The sequence below is a fragment of the Triticum aestivum genome, chromosome 1B (assembly GCF_018294505.1).
Source record: "Triticum aestivum cultivar Chinese Spring chromosome 1B, IWGSC CS RefSeq v2.1, whole genome shotgun sequence".
Lineage (NCBI taxonomy): Eukaryota > Viridiplantae > Streptophyta > Magnoliopsida > Poales > Poaceae > Triticum > Triticum aestivum.
In genome coordinates this window covers 377,509,419-377,526,176 of record NC_057795.1, presented here as the reverse complement: position 1 = coordinate 377,526,176, position 16,758 = coordinate 377,509,419, and the positions used below count along the sequence as shown (strand labels likewise).

The following is a 16,758-nucleotide window of genomic DNA, read 5'->3' as shown; positions in this document are numbered from 1 at the left end:
AGTTGAACTAGCTAGTTGATTTAATAAACTAATTTATTTTACTATATATAGAAGTAGTTTGTTTTTATTAAGTACTACTTATTTATTTATAGTAAGTGCTTAGTAGTTGAACTAGATAGTTGATTTAATTAATAAAACTATTTTTATTTAACTATATATAGAAGTAGTTGCCGCATCGACGTCGGCGATGCCTATCCCGCATCCTCGTCATCGTCGACTCGGCGGTGGAGGCCTGCTTGATCAGGGCCATGTTCGGGACTGGGCTTCGCCGGGCTGGTATTGAGAGGTGCTACCTTCCGGAGGACGTAGGTTGGTGAGGAGGCAGCCCGTTGTTGACCCGATTCTTGTTTGGTGGCGGTCGCGTGGGCCAGTGACGGTGGTGAGGCATCCGAACACCGCGGAGGTGGTACGTCACCGTGTCAGCGAGGAGGACGAGCACGTCAGTCGCTACATGGTTGCATTGGAGGGCAGATTCGACAATACCTGGCAGGTTCTTCAGGGATCTCACTGGAGCTATGATCCTGTGATGGTTCCTTATCTTTGGGTGTCCACCGCTCGCGTCGATACCCGTCGGGTGCTACGGTTCTAGTTGTATTAGTGATAATATTCGGCGATGTACGAACACCAAGAGATGATGTACTTTTGCTTATAATTATTGAATGCATGCTAATTTGAATACTATACTTTATTTTATGATTTGATTTTGCTTATTTTATGATTTGATTTTGCTTATTGAATGCTCATATTGGATAAGTTCTCCTTTATTCCCGTGTGCTAGACAATTTGATATAATAATGCATTCAGGAATGAAAGGAGAAGCTACTTACATCGATCATCGATAGTCAACCCGTGATTAATAATAATGATCTAGTTTAATATTTGAATTATGAACGTAGGCAGGAAATGTCGTACTCATCGGACGACGAAAACCGCCCGGAAGAGTGCGACTGGTGCCACGACGACCGAGATATCTGCGACAGGTTCATTGTGCTGGACGAAGATCGTCGCTTCAGCATTAAGCTCGAGGAGACCTTCGATGTTCATACGGTACGCAACCGACGATAAAAGTTTTTTTTTCATAATTACTCATGACTTTAACTATTTTAATCATGACAATATTTTTTATCTTTTCCAATTCGACTAACTTATCCCATATTTTGCAAGACGCTATGTCTTGGAGAGGATGGATTTTGAAGACTATGAAAGTTTCGAAACCAAAAAAATTATGCTAAGTACCCATCATGGTGTGGATTTTCAAGTAAAGTTGTACAATACTCAGAGTGTAACCCATTTTGGTTGCAAAAATTGAGAAGCACTTTGCAAGATGTATGGTTTTGATGAGGGTATGCTTGTTACCATGGATCTTGGTGATCCTACACTCGAGCAAGAGAGACCTACGATTTTCGTCCTTGTGGATACACCTCCAATTCTTCCCCCATGTGAGCTTAACATAGTTATTAAGTAATTTATATTGTTTATTGCAAAATAGTTGACAACTTATTCTCCATTGACAGCTTATTTTCATTCTTCAAAGAATGTGCGGAAGATGGTAGATAGAACCTACTACACCGAAGGCTCCGAACTAACTTATTAGGAGAAAAATTATCTGATCGCATTTTGTACTGATCTTGAGAATTACAATGTCTACAATCAAACTCCTCAACATTATGGTCAATACGTGCCACTAGTGCACGTGTTGAACTACGGTAACTACCATGGAGATACCCTGATAAGATTTTTGTACTATTACAACATCCATGCATCTTTTTGCACACTTCTAAAACTAGTACATTATATCATTGCTAACTATGAAGTTATTACTATGTTTTTCAACAGATAATCCCGAATGATTGTGTGCCTCATTTGATGTATACACACGATAGCCTTCATATTTTGAACATACAACCAGGTCGTCCTACGAATCTCAACTGTCCATACCGGGTTTCTAAAAAAAGTGGAGACCTGAGAATCAAAGAATGGAAAAAATGTATGGACAGTCGTAAGGAGCTTCTTGAAAGCAACATTCAGCGAAGGGCAAAAATTGGAGACAGGATGATCACCATTCTTCATAATGGAAAGTCAGGGTCTATATTGTTTTATGCTATTTTACCTTAAGGGTGTTTAGGTCCTACCTGATACTGATGATCATGTGTTAAGAACAATTATGTAGGGTTGGGTTCGATGACTATGAGAATGATGATCGTATGACTTATTATTAATAACGAGTAGAAATTGTATGATGATGCATGATTAGTAGGACGAGTACTTGTTATTATATATGCTGATGTATGCGAGCATGCATGAGTTATTATATTAGTGGATAAAATGAACATATATAGCAGCAGCGTTGGTAAACCAAGGACGAAGATATAAGAGAGGACACTTCTCTCTATTAGCTAGCTAATATAACAACCTAAAAATAACCCCCAAAACCCCTAAAGCAGTCAATTTCCAAAAAAAAAACATGGACTTCTGGTCCCGGTTGGTGCCACCAACCGGTACCAAATGCCCCCTGACTGGGCTCGGCGCACAGAGCCACGTGGAGGCACATTAGTTCCGGTTCTAGTTTGAACCGGGACTAATGGGTGGAGGTATTAGTAACGGTCCATTATTCCCGGTTCATGAACCGGGACTATTAGGTGTTTTTCTACTAGTGGACGCGACGTCTACCAGACCACTCACTCAGGTAAAGGCACAGAGTAAAATCATATTCTTGATTTTTGTAAGCTAGATATATCTTTTTGCTTGAAACGTATGCTTGTAAGTCCATATGCATGCATGGACAGACAATACATACAATATGCATCTTCGTATGTATGCCTGAGTATCATGTAGAGCATGCATACATACGCTAATTGGTCTGTGGGTCGGCATACATACGCTAATTGGTCTGTGGGTCGGACTGGTCGTAGCATGACACGGGCGCGCGCGCTGAATTCTGACTTTTGCTGCACGCGGTAACGATGTCAACTTATGAACAGTGCAATACCATGAAAACGTACCAACAAGCGCGATATGTCAGTCGATTTTGTACTGAAAGGAGCAGCAACGGTACGTACGCAGGCTCTTATTTCGGCGAGATGCATAGTACGTACGCACCGAAGCGTCGACATACTACGCTCGCATTACGCGTACGTGCCTTTTTTTAGGGTGGTTACACCTATACGTACCTAAGATGATTTACACCCCATCGACGTGAATCTCGTCTACTATATATCGCCAAATTTAAAATTTAAAAGCCTGTAAAAGAAGCAAACCACAACTAGATTAACCCTATTTAAAATCGGTGAGAAGCATGTGTACGTGAGGTTCTATTGCAATGCTTGCGACTTGCGAGCGTATCTAACCCTCCTTCCGTTCATAAATACTCCCTCCGTCCTATAATATAAGAATATTTTTATACTAATGTGAAAAACGCTCTTATATTATGGGACGGAGGGAGTACAAGATGTTCTAACCTTTTTAATGTGTTTATTCACTTATTTCAATCTGTTTGTAGTGCATATTGAAATATACAAAACATTGTATATTGGGAGAGAGTACTCACGTACACATGCAAAATTTGACCTCACTGTTGTTTATAGTAAAGTACAACCTTTTTAAGAAGAAAAATAAATGATTAATAAGTTTTGTTTTGTTTCGTCCCCTAGAGAAAGTGTACAGATTTTGATGTAGGTTGACGATGAAGATTACAAGTTATCCATTTCAATCAAAAAGGATAACATAGTATTTTGTAAAATATCAATCTATTCAATGCATTTGATCTGCATGCTGATATGGCTAGTCCTTTTAAGCAACTTTAAGATTCGTGTAAATTTTTAGGGGGTGTACCAAAGAAAAACTCATGATTGTTTATTGCAAATGTGGCCATAATATGATTAGTCGGGTGCTTGTGAACACAAAGTATGACGAAAGAACCAAAATTTGGTTGCGGCGAGATACAAGTAGGCGAGATACAAGTAGAATATAACACACATAGGATATGAATATTTATATCCCGACATTGTTTGGGGAGATCTCGTAAAGGTTGAAAGATCGCGGAATAGGATTATCCATGCGCTTGAGAACACAATGTATGACGAAAGAACCATTATCTGATTGCAAGTAGATAAACATGGAAAATAAACATTTTTTCTAGGATTATTTGATAAATCTCGTAAAGGTGGGTAGGTCGTAGAATGAGTAAAGCGCTTGCGAACACGAAGTGTGACGAAAGAACAATTGTCTCGTCATAGTCAGATCTAAGTCAAAGTAAAAGATACTGGGAAATAAATGTTTTAACTCTTGACATTGTTTTGCAAATTTCGTAAAAGCAGGTAGGTCGTAAATTAGTATTAGTAATGCGCTCAAGAACATGAAGTGTGACGAAAGAACAACTGTGTGGTCTGAATCAAAGTAAATGACATAGAAAATAAATGTTTTACCTCTTTTAACAAATTTGTTTTATAAAAAGATTGTAAAAGTGGTTAGGTCGCAAAGTAGGGATAGGCAGGCGTTCACGGACCCGAAGAGTGACGAAAGAACCGATGTCGGGTTGTAGTCGGGCTGAGTCAAGTAATGTAGATAAATATCCAGTCTGTAAGGACCTGTTTTGGCATACTAAAAATACATATTCCCACCTTAGAAAAGTTACATAATTCCCTTTAACCGCACAGAAAAATTACAGCCTTCACCTGGTAGGTAAATAAATACTTGCTCTTTTTGAGAAACAAATAAATACTTGCTACAAAACCATTTTAAAGCTGTGGCTATGGGCTATGACGTGTGACTGACAGACGGGGCCCGCCAACCCATCCTCGTTCCCGTCCCGTTTCATTTCCCCGTCCCCCCTCTCCTCTCCTCTCGCTCCCCCGTCGCGTCACCGCCCCGAGGGACTCCAAAACTGAAGCACTCTCTCTCATCCTCTCCCCTCCCCTCCCTCTTCTCTCTCTCCCTCCTCGGCTGCGCTCCGCTGCTTCCTCCCCACGCTAGAGCGAAACCCCAACCCATCTCCATCTCTCTCCGGAGTACTGGTTGCGGATGGGCGGCGCCGCGCCGCTCGCCGCCGGGAGGTAGGGCTCGCCCCGATCGGCGAGGGGGCGGTGGGGTGGGCCCGGGCATATGAGGGCGCCGCAAGACCGCGAACGCACGATGAGGGATCTCTACGATCGTACGCGCCACAAGGATCTCGCGCTCCTCGAGGTACATCCGCCGCCTCCGTTCGTTCGCTCTGTCTACCCCTGACGATTGCGTTCGGTTGTTGTTGTTGGTGGCGGCGGCCGCGGGTTTTGGGGATTGTATGGGATGGGATTGGGCGAGAGAGGTGGCGTCGGGGCTTCGAGATTCGAGGTTTCGTTACGCGTGAGCGTTCGTGACACTGTGCGCGCGTGCGCGCTTGTGGATTGCTTGTTTCGTTAGGGTATTTTTTGGGGGTTGGGGAGCGTCTGCGGGCGACGCGGTTTTGCGAGAGTCGAATCGGATTTGATCGAATCCATTGATTTGAATCCCCCGTATGGTTCGTCATATTATTTTTTCGCACCGATTTAGGCGTCAATCTAACAGATTTCGTGAGTTGCGCTCGTTATTTATTGTCGTGTTTATTCCTTTCAGGAATCGAACAAGGAACAACGCGGTGGCGGTGCAGGACGGGCAGAGGACTCTGAACAGCGGGGAGTGGCCCCCCAGATAGAGGTGAGCATTGCAGGGTGTGGCTCTCCCTGAATATGCAGCAAAATATTCTTCTTCTCTGGGAATTTCGTGCAAATGCGCATGTTGGTTCGGTCATCTGATGCCCACAGGTTTCATATGATGAGTTTAGTCTACATTATTCCTGTGCGTTGTGATGCCTCTGGCATGTAGATTAGCTGGTGTGGCATCAGATGCTCATAGGTGATTCGGATCCCATAATGCTGTATAGTGCATCCTCTGCTTTGGGGATGACTTAATCTCCCGTGGAAAAGGGCTTCACAGTACTTATCCGCTTTGAAATCTTTCATTACTACACTCCAATGGCCTTTTTTTACTCGGTTAGTATACGCTGATCATGATTTTATTGCCGCAAATAATACGGTGTACATTGATGTTTATAACGTGAGCAGACAATGTATGCCAAACAGTCCATTTCCTAATCTTGAAAATGCTTCTGGATTACCAGCCGTCGATTGAAGGTAATAAATCTTAGACAGTCCAGCAGATTGCGGATGAAACAGAGATAGTATGTTAATCCTAGCAATGCTTAATCTTATGTTTTAATCAGTTGCAGGGATGATCTACTTAGTCATCCCATGTTATGTTCCTGTTGTATCTGTAGAGTGCATTTTTGTGGCTTACCAAGACTTAATGTTGGTCCGCCTTTTGCCAGGACAACCCTACAGTAAGAAAAAGACCAGTTCCAAGTGATGGTCCTCATGTGAAAGCAGAATCTGGCACTTGTAATGTCTGTTCTGCTCCTTGCTCCTCTTGCTTACACAGAGATCTTGCACCTGTTGATTCCAATATGGACTGCGGATCATCTCAAACGTGCTGTGCAAGGTCAGAATCAAGAACTAATTTGTTAGTTCGTAGTGGGAAAGGACTCCGTACAAAGGGAGGGGAAAATGATGATGAACTTAGTGCCACTTCAAGCCATGCTTCCTATTCCGAAAATGGTGGACATAAGGCTATGGCAAGGTCCATTGCAGCAGATTCAGAGGTTAACATGCCGGCAAAACGTAGAAGGCTATTGAGCGATACGAGGTCACCTAGAGAAGAGTGCCACGATGATAGTAACTCGTGTGTTACTGGTACATCAGCAGCAAGCAAACTTCTGCTGGATAAGAAAAAGGATAAACTATCTACTTCTGCGTCAAGTCGTGATCTCACTGTCAAGGACTACAAGGACAAGAACATTGCCGGTCCTAACAGACTAAGAAATTCCCTTGTGGAAGAATCTACAGAGAAGAAGAGATCTGATGTTCATATTGCCCCACCTAGCTCATCTGATCGATCAGCTCCTGCAGATTCTCCTTCATTTATGACCAAAAAGTTACTCCGAACTCAGTCCTCTGTTAGTGCATCTCAAGGATTATCTCCTAAAAAGTCAAACCAGGGTTTAGGGAATTTACAAGATAATTTAGCGCAACAAAATTCTGAGAAAGTTCCAAATAATGACATAGATCATTTACCAGGAGGAAAATTAAGCAGGCCTGTGATTGGTGGTGACAAGCATGATATGGTGACTAGTTGCAGTATGAGTAGCAAAAATAAAATCAAGGCTGGATCTTCATCAATGGAACTGGAAACTGGCACCCGTTGCACAAGGAATGGCAGTCAAGAACACACTGACATTCTATCTGATGATTTTGCTAAGAGGAATGACAATGTTCAACAAGACCAGAGCCAAGGTTTACCAACGGATAAAGCTAGTGATAAAGAGTTGAATACACAGAATGATGCTATGATAGAGTGCGGGAACTCAGAAAGCTTAATAGATGTAAGTATCTCCGCAATCCTTGTTTGTGCCACTGTACTCTCCCTCAAAATGCAGCTCCTATAATCCTGTTAATTTGTTATGTGAACCCTTAGTTAACATGGTGTTTAGTCAAAAATTCAAATGTAAGATACCCCAAATTTGTAAGTTTGGAGTGGGCTTGAATTGAGAGATCAGTAAGTATTGATGAAGGTTTAACATATAGGCCACTGTTCAGTTGGTGTGGAACATGCTTAAGATCACACATTCTGTAGAATACTTGTGGACTGTTATTTCACTCCAGTCATTTGCTTCTTTGTTTCATCTGGAAAATTGATTGAAGTCGTGAAGTTTTACTTTGAAGCTTGAAGTCAAAATAGTCTTCTGTGCAATGTGTGGAATGATGAAATAATAACATCTGGTAAAGCTTGTTAATCATTTTTAGTTATGCATGGCGACTATGTAAAGATTTAGTTTAGTACAGAGGATTTTTTTTTGGTACCTCCATGTAAGCATAAAACGTAAAAATTTACAAAGTAGTGCTTGGGTTCCTCAGAAGGGAAAAAAACTTGTGCTTATAATAACACACTCAATGGGAAGTTTGTACTATGGAGATAATTGTTATATGAGAAAGTATCCGGTGGAAACTGGTGAATATAATTTATTTTGTTATATATATCCTTGTACTCATCCAAAATTTGGTGGTAGGGACCATATTCTGGGTTTTCTATCGCATATCCATTTGCATGTAGGTTCAACTCCTAATTAAGACTTAAGGCTTCATAAATATTGTCATGATATTTGAGTGCACTTGGAGAATACTCCCATCCGTTCCCAAATATAAGTCTTTCTAGAGATTCCAATAAATGACTACATACGAAGCAAAATGAGTGAATCTACATTCTAAAATATGTCTACATACATCCATATGTTGTAGTCCATTTGAAATGTCTAAAAAGACTTATATTTCGGAACGGAGGGAGTATAATTTATTGTATGCTTTGGTTGCATTTCCTTTTCTGCTGTCTGTATTTTTTTCATTATCATTGTGTTGTAACACTTCTCTGGTTTACATTGTACCCCAGGTTAATGTTTGTGATATATGTGGAGATGTCGGTAGGGAATATCTTCTGGCTACATGCACTAGATGCCTTGAAGGGGCGGAGCATACGTAAGATAAACATGGCCATGCCATATTTTAAGTTATCAGTAATATTGCATTTGCAAGTGAAGTCTTTCTCAGATTTGAAAGTTATTTTTCTGTTCACACTGGGAGTAAATATTTTTTGGAAAGCATGAATTATGTGCATAAATTAACTAGCTTTTAGAGGATGATTATTCTTGCATCACTCTTTTAAGACAATTACCATGATGGGGCTATAGATGATTGAATCTAGGTGTCTACTTAGGGGCTGTTTGGTCCCAGCCACAGTTTGCGAAGCCAAAGTTTGGCAGCCACAGTTTAGTTGGCATGTGTTTGGTTTTTGCCACTCTTTGGCTTGCCACACTTTATTGCCACTATGGTCCACTTGTCACAGAGACAGATTTTTTTTGCCAACTTTTGCCAAAGTTTGGCGTCCAATTTCTCAGCCACACTTTGGCTTGGCCACACTAGTCTCCAACCAAACAGACCCTTATATACCAAACAATCTGTTAGGGCAGTTTCTCAAAAATAATACTCCCTCCGTCCCAAAATTCTTGTCTTAGATTTGTCTAGATACGGATGTATCTAATACTAAAACGTGACTTGATACATTCGTATTTAGACAAATCTAAGACAAGAATTTTGGGACGGAGTAGTAATAATGTATCAGTGTTCTGTTATAAAAAATATACTATGCTGATGGCTTTACACATGTATTGCAATTTTCTTTCTACAATATTTACATACTCCCTCTGTAAACTAATATAAGAGTGTTTAGATTACTAAAATAGTGATCTAAACGCTCTTATATTAGTTTACGGAGGGAGTACATATCAATTCCGTCAGAGTAGATGATGAAAGAAAAGATATAAGGAGAAACATTTTACTTATTTTGGAAAACATTTTGCATACAAGGGAAAACATTTTACTTATTTGGACTATTCTACTGGTTGTATGGTAGCCTCTTATGAAGGGAAAACATTTTACTTATTTGGACTATTCTACTTATTTTGGAGCAATATGCTAGCTATTGACATTACATTTATTGTTGAATAGTTATTGCATGCGAGTGAAATTGGATAAGGTTCCAGATGGTGAATGGTTATGTGAAGAATGCCAGCTTAATGAAGATCGAATTAAAACAAGAGGCAACCGCGGTGCATCAACAGTTGACATTTCAAATGGGAAGAACCAAGATTCAGAAAGCATGAGCAACCCTAAGACCTTGCAGACCGCTTTGCCTAATTTGGGCGCTCAACAAATTGCTTCTGGTACACCGGTAACTGATCACTTGTCTGGTAATAATGTAAAGCTGCATTCAGGCTCAACTGATACAGAGGCACGACAAGTGAAGTGTGCCAGCCCAAATGCCGGGAGGCTGGATGCAAAGAGTAAAAACTTTGGGAGTATGGCAAATCGTAAGAGGCTTCAAATTGTCACCTCTGACACGGAAACACGGCCACCCACTTGCGGCACACCATCAGCCGGAAGATTAGGCAAGAAGTACGAAAGTTCAGAAGATTTATTGAATCGTAAGAAGTTGCGAATTGCCACTGATATGGAATTGCCAATGTCAAGTGAAGGCCTGCTGAGTCCACCTAAATCGTCCAAGAGGCATGCAGAGAATGCGTCATCCTCTAATCCAAGGCCGTTCAAGACGGAAAGCCCTAGGAAACATGGCATTTTCTCTCATCAAAACTCGTGTAAGAAATCCAACAAAGGAAATCTTAAGCCACCTAATAATGCTCCAGTGAAGGGTGTTCAGGCAGTCAAAAGTTCCATGACCTTATCACGGTCATATTCATTAGGAAGCCTGGCTAATGCCAAAGCGCCAGTTCCTTCACCACGAGGTTTGACCAAACACTTTATTCGCAATAATATGTCTATTCCCTTTTTTTTTTGTTAGTATGCTGCATTGTTAACTTCTTAACTTGGTCCACTAGGTCCTTTATCGAAACAATTGTCTTTCAACAATTCGAAGAGCGAACCAAAGGTCAAGCAGTTAGCAGAAGGTGTGGCAAGCAAGCTGAAGCCTGTAAAACATTCCCCAATAGATGTTAGAGAAAAGGGGCCAATGAGAAAGCTTATGAAGTCAGAGTCATTCAAGCGCGAGGGTTCAGTTAGTAAAGACTCCAGTTCATTAAAACAGAATAAATCATCTCTCTTGTCTCGAGATGAAAAACCAAGAATGTTGAAGCTGATGAGTGATAAGAGTTTTTTAGAAAGAAGGCCTTCTTTTATTCTTCAGAAACCACCTTTATCACCAAGGCCTGATAGTTCTGTCAAGTCGGGAGATAGAAAAGTCGACCAAGATAATCCAAGGCCTGGACCAAGCATACTAAAAACTAGCAAAAAGCCAGGTAAGCACTGTTCATTTCTAATTATTTTTTTCGAGGAAATGTCAGGGTTCAGTTTATTGACAAGCTTTCATTCCATGGCTTGCTGCAATTAGGTAACATCGAAAAGAAGCAGATCTCTGCTTCGTTTAACAGTGAAAAGCGGGGCATTGCCATTCACCAAACATCAACAGGAGTGGTTTCTTCTAAAGATGCTGATACTATAAAGACTTCTGATCCACTGCTTCCAGTGGAAAATGTTAATAAGGATAATGATTGTGTGGGTGAAGCTTCACTCATTCTTAGGAAAAATGATAATAAAATGTCAACTAATCCTGAGGTGCTTTCCACACCATTGGCCATGACCTGCGAAACAGATTTACAAAGTGTGGTGCCAAGAGCAAGTGCTTCAGAAGATTTGACTCCTAATGTGGGACAATGCCAGCCTTTGGCCATGACTTCTGAATCACAAAGTATGGTGCCAAGAGCAAGTTCTTCAGAAGAGTTGACTCCTAATGTGGGACAGTGCCAGCCTTTGGCCATGACTTCTGAATCAGATTTACCAAGTATGGTTCCAAGAGAAAGTGCTTCAGAAGATTTGACTCCTAATGTGGGACAATGCCAGCAAGAGGTTTTGGAAAGCACTGAACATAAGTCAATTAAAAGTGCAGAGGAAGTTCAGGCTGCGGAAGACATATTGCCCGAGAGTCCACATGATCCCCTAATGGCACAGAAACTCTGTGCCCCTGAAAACAAATTGAGCGAGCCAAATTTGAAGCATGAAGATTCTTTTGATCAGTTGCCTACTCTTGGGAATCTTTCCAGAACTTTAGTTATTCCAGAGCAGACTTACATCTGGCAGTATGTTCTCTTCCCTTAGCCCAGTTATCTAGTTAGTTATCATATTTTTAACATGTATTTCTTTTCCAGAGGTATCTTTGAGGTTTCAAGAACTGGAATCTCTTCCGAACTGTATGATGGGATTCAGGCCCACTTGTCGACCTGTACCTCGGCCAAAGCACTTGAAGTAGTCAAACAATTACCTCAGAGAATTCGGCTCATAGAAGTTCCACGTTGTTCATCGTGGCCACATCAATTTAAGGAAGTACAGCCGAGTGAAGATAACATTGCTCTTTTTTTCTTTGCTCAAGATTTTGAAAGGTAATGCTCAATGTTTGATTACTTTATCTTCTGTCCTCAATAAGCTAGCTGATTTCCCTGTCTCCTTGCAGTTATGAAAGATACGGCAAACTCCTGGAAAAGTTGCTTGTTGAAGACTTGTGCCTCACAACAAATATTAATGGCGTTGAACTTCTCATTTTGTCATCTGATAATTTGCCGGAAAAGATTCAACGTAAGGCCTAAGTTAGTTCTTTTTATTGTCTAAAAAAAATCTCTGGGTGACTCATTTAACTGATTCAATAATTTCCAGGGTGGAATGGCTTTCTTTACTTTTGGGGCGTCTTCTACGCGAGGAAAGCAAATAGCTCAACAGAGCTTGCAGTGAAAAATCCTTGTCCACTAGTGTCAACCACTGAACCTTTTGATAAGCCTGTGTGTTCCCCTAAGGTTCCTCAATCTTTGGGTATAGATTTGAACCAGTGCCCTGATGATGAATTATATGATTCACCCGTATCACTTGGATCAGAGACAGAGAAGTCAGGTGCATCTGAAGATCACAAGACTTTGATGGGGTCGACAAATGGGAATGAAAATCTGGATGCATGTGAAATACATCATCAAGAAACTGCAGTCACCAGAGAGATTGTATTGGGAAGTGGTACTGCAGCTGTCTGTGAAACTTATATTCCCATGGGCTCAGGATGTCACAACATGAAATTGGAATATCCAAGTGATACAACAGGTGCTGCTATTTTATAATAATAACATGAGCTACTGATTGCAGCTAGATGTTTTGCTGATCATCATCTTACTTATTCCAGGTGGCTCAGGAACTGAAGGCAGAGACAGCATGAAGGATGAGGAGAGCTTTAGTCTGAATGAAGCTCCATGCTATGTCGAACGACATGTGGGTGCAAGCAGATCAATGCCTGACAATATATTGGCCAAGAAGAAGGCGCTCACATCGTTGACAGAAGTATCGTTACAACATCAAAGTGAATCAATCCTGAAGGCGGACTTCGTTTTGCATGATTCTGAGTCAAGCTACAAAAGGCAGAAGATTGTTAATGGAGATGAACAACTACCCAACGAGCGCTTGTCGAAGATACATTCCCTGCCAGCTGGTTGGCATACTCCATTCGATGACTCACGTTATGCATACAAGGGTCTCTCAGATCTAGGTTCGACGACAAAAGCCATCTCAGATCAAGTTGTTCATGTTCTTTCGTCTGATGATGAAGGCTCTCCAGAACATACTACTATGAATAAGGCACCGTTGAAGGCAGAACAGGGATCCTCCTCCCCTCTGTTGTCACTATCCCTGTCTACAGCGGCAAAGACGCGCAAACTTGCCAGTTCGGACGCAGGAGATGATCGATCGCTGTCTCTTTCTCTTGGCCTCCCTCTCCCTGGTGTTGCAAAAGGAAACCAGGCTCTGGAGATAAAGCAGTTTCTGCCGGAGAAGCCTGGCATAAATACTTCTTTTCATCTTTAGATATGCGGGTGTACAGTTTTGTGCTGTGTTTAACTTTATGGAGTTTAGACAGGGTAGAAGTATGGTATAGTTGTTAAATTATGAACATCTTGGTCTTATTGCACCGCTCTATGCATCTCCTGCAACTGTTGGTTCATGCTGGTCTGGTGATGGTATCGACTGCTTTTGTTTGATCTATGGAGTCTTAGTTGCGGAACGTGAATACTTTCATACACCTTCGTTAACTTGATACTTACTATAGTGGATGAAATTTTGAAGTACCAGAACTTGCAAATAGGTACTGCAGGTGCCACTTGTTGTTGTCCATTGATTCGCCGGGGATTATTGCTTGTCTTTGTTGAACTTGAATTTCATTTGACATGCAGTGAGGTAGGAGTTATCGAGTTTCACACGCGGGAGGCAGCTTCTCTACGTTCTACTACACGGTACCCTTTCTTTTCCATGACATCTTATAGAATGTTAGCTTAGCTGGCAATTCATTAGTTGTATTTTTCTCATGTGCGTTTGCAAACTTTTCAATAAGGGACTCAAGGCTCATGTGCACAAATTCATGTCCAAATATGTTAGTTTTCGCGCGGGTGGGTGGGGTGGGGTGGGTGGGCCAAGATGGTAGACACTGAAACCAATCTATATTTTCAAATTCTGTTAAGAGACATTGCCTTGCGTTTTGATGCTTACGGAATATTTATCACATGCCGTGCTCAAAATGTAGTAAACTAATTTTAGAGAGTTGCGTAAATACAAGCCTGCAGAATTGCTCCTGCAGCTGGATAATTGGAACCAAAAATGGTCTTTACAATGGATGGCTAGGTGTTTTGATGGTCCTTACCTTATTGACCGCAACTTCTGTATTTACAATCATATTCGTATCTGCCCCTCTAGTGGATACGCTTCTATTCATGAGCCTGTTTTTGGTTTTATGGAAACAATCAAACAATATAATATATATATCCCTGGTGCTATTATTTCTACTTCTGTAGTTTAGCAGACAAATTGATAACTTCGGCATTCCTTGCTCACTGAGCAAAGACGTTGGTTTCTTGGTCAGAGCGGCACTTTTCCGTATCGGGCTATTTCTACATAGCCGAAGTCGTCTGAAATGAAAATTGCAAGCACAATTTTTGGAGGGATTTTTTCGTATGGTAATCTGCGTTGGTTACAAAAAACTAGCCATTTATCGATACTGCTAGTAAGTATATGCAGATCCTTTATAGCGTATTTTTTCACTCTGCAAGGACCAAGATAAAATCAAATAGATACCTATGGTAAAAAGATGGCGAAATTCTTGATTGTTGGTGCATGCCTGACCCTCGATGTATGTTCCTAAGTCATCTTGGCACCGTCGCTTTCATTCTCCCCATGGCATCTTTACCCACCCCAACGCATTCAACATCCAATTCTTTCCTCCTACGCAGAGCGGGGCCCATCCTCACGTCGATGAATGCAGAAGCACCATTTCTCTCTTTTGCTAAATTTCCACCTATATGAATGGTGTGGCCCATCCCTGGCGAGCCATGATTCCACTGGATATGCTTTTAGAAAGATTATTGACCATGGAGGTAATTTGTAGCACTGTATTATTATGAATAGAAATCAGCAAATATGTACCATAACAGTCCAAATTCCATTGATTGCGCTTTCAAGGATAATAGTACCCCATTGCAAAATATTCTAGCTTACTGTTTTTTTTGAACCGGGCATAACCCCTTTCCATTAACCAAATAACGGAAATACATCAGTCCAAATCAGACAGAAAGGATGCGGGAACGGGGAAAGCGAGTCCAACGCATCGTCGGGAAACCTACTGTAGGTGCTCGTCATCGAGACACCCACTGCAGGGCGAAAACCCAATGACACCACCAACTGCCCTGTAACCAGTTAAGCTCACGCAGGAGCAAAATAGTCATTACTCTCGCAGGAGTAGGTGCACGCAGATCACGGAATAGAGCAGTCATAAGGAAGAAACATAGGAACTCAAAAGAGACGGTAACCAGCGCCAGCAACCAGTGCTTCTCATACCGCACCCGAACTCCTCAAGCGCTTAAGCAGAGGATGACGTTTTCCCTGTGCAGCTGCACAAATTCTCATCATGTTCCTTGCCTTGTCTTTCAGCACTGCAGCACAATATTGTAGATTTGTCGTTTCCTTTGTATAGTGCCATATTTTATTTGGAATGTTGTAGAGCAAACTAACCCTTGTTACGGATAGTGATGAGGAGCTGTCTGCTGTTCTCTTAAGCTCTTTGCTGGGTGAAAAGAGAATGGTGTTGGGACGTTTGGTGGAGCTGAGTGGCAAAGAAGAATCGGGGCCAAACAATCCATATTCAACGAAAGGGTTGAAGAAAGAGGAACAAACAGAGGGTCACGTTGCTTGAACACTAGGCTCCTGTGGACCGATACCTCCGTTGTTATCTCCAGTGAGATATGGTGTTCCTCCTCTGCCTTCTCTTTCTATTCATCTCTATGCCCTCCTCTGTTCTGTCAGCTCTTCTATCACTCTTCGCCTGTTTATCGTTTCTACTGTAGTTTAAAGAATTAATACTTCATGACTTGCTGCTGCTGTTTTCTCAACACTAGTGCTAAGTGTATGCCATTTATGTTGCTCATTGTTCATGTACTCCTGTATTTAATTGTCCTTTTTATCACTTCGTTGTTATCCCATTTTCGTATGTCAAAAACAGTGAGCAAAGTATTGACGTGCAGTTTGCTACTATTCGGTTTTGGCTGGTACTCCCTCCGTCCGGAAATACTTGTCGGAGAAATGGATGTATCTAGACTTATTTTAGTTTTAGATACATCCAATTTTATCCATCTCTCCGACAAGTATCTCGGGACGGAGGGAGTACAAGAGAAGAGGGATGATATTAACAACGAGGTATGCCATTCCATTCATATTTATTCAATTAATTGGGAGTGATGTACTGTGCTATTACATTTATAACAAGCTGCATACTAGAACTTGCAAGATGAATGGATGCTGCATGGGAGAGAAGGAAAGAGTATGAATGCTACATGGGCAACGGAACCGGCAACATCAGGGTACGGATGCGCCACTGAATTGCTGATACTTTGCTGCTACACTATGTTAGCATGCATGTATGGTGTCTTTACGCCGCACCTTTTAGCCCCTTCAGGAGTAAGGCTGCAGTGAGTACCTCTAATTGTCTTACCTACATAACTATGGTCTGGTACGTGTATTAAGCATATCAGAGAACTGCAGGACCACATTAAAGGCA

The 16,758-nt window shown here is 41.4% G+C and overlaps 1 protein-coding gene across 1 annotated transcript; it reads left to right on the top strand.

Annotated features, from left to right (window-relative positions):
• The first annotated feature begins 4,842 nt into the window (after positions 1-4,842).
• Positions 4,843-13,700, top strand: LOC123125504 (uncharacterized). The gene is made up of 11 exons (XM_044545988.1): positions 4,843-5,181; positions 5,590-5,670; positions 6,341-7,450; positions 8,512-8,597; positions 9,627-10,420; positions 10,514-10,930; positions 11,023-11,767; positions 11,837-12,067; positions 12,139-12,260; positions 12,339-12,770; positions 12,850-13,700. The coding sequence occupies exons 1-11, from the start codon at positions 5,101-5,103 to the stop codon at positions 13,521-13,523; spliced, it is 4,773 nt and encodes a 1,590-aa protein (XP_044401923.1). The 5' UTR covers positions 4,843-5,100; the 3' UTR covers positions 13,524-13,700.
• Positions 13,701-16,758: the final 3,058 nt, after the last annotated feature.

Coding starts and splice junctions, on each gene's coding strand:
- LOC123125504 (XM_044545988.1), top strand. CDS start 5,101: ATGAGGGCGCCGCAAGACCGCGAACGCACGATGAGGGATCTCTACGAT. Junction 11,768..11,836: donor GAGCAGACTTACATCTGGCA/GTATGTTCTCTT, acceptor TTTCTTTTCCAG/AGGTATCTTTGAGGTTTCAA. Junction 12,771..12,849: donor ATATCCAAGTGATACAACAG/GTGCTGCTATTT, acceptor TACTTATTCCAG/GTGGCTCAGGAACTGAAGGC.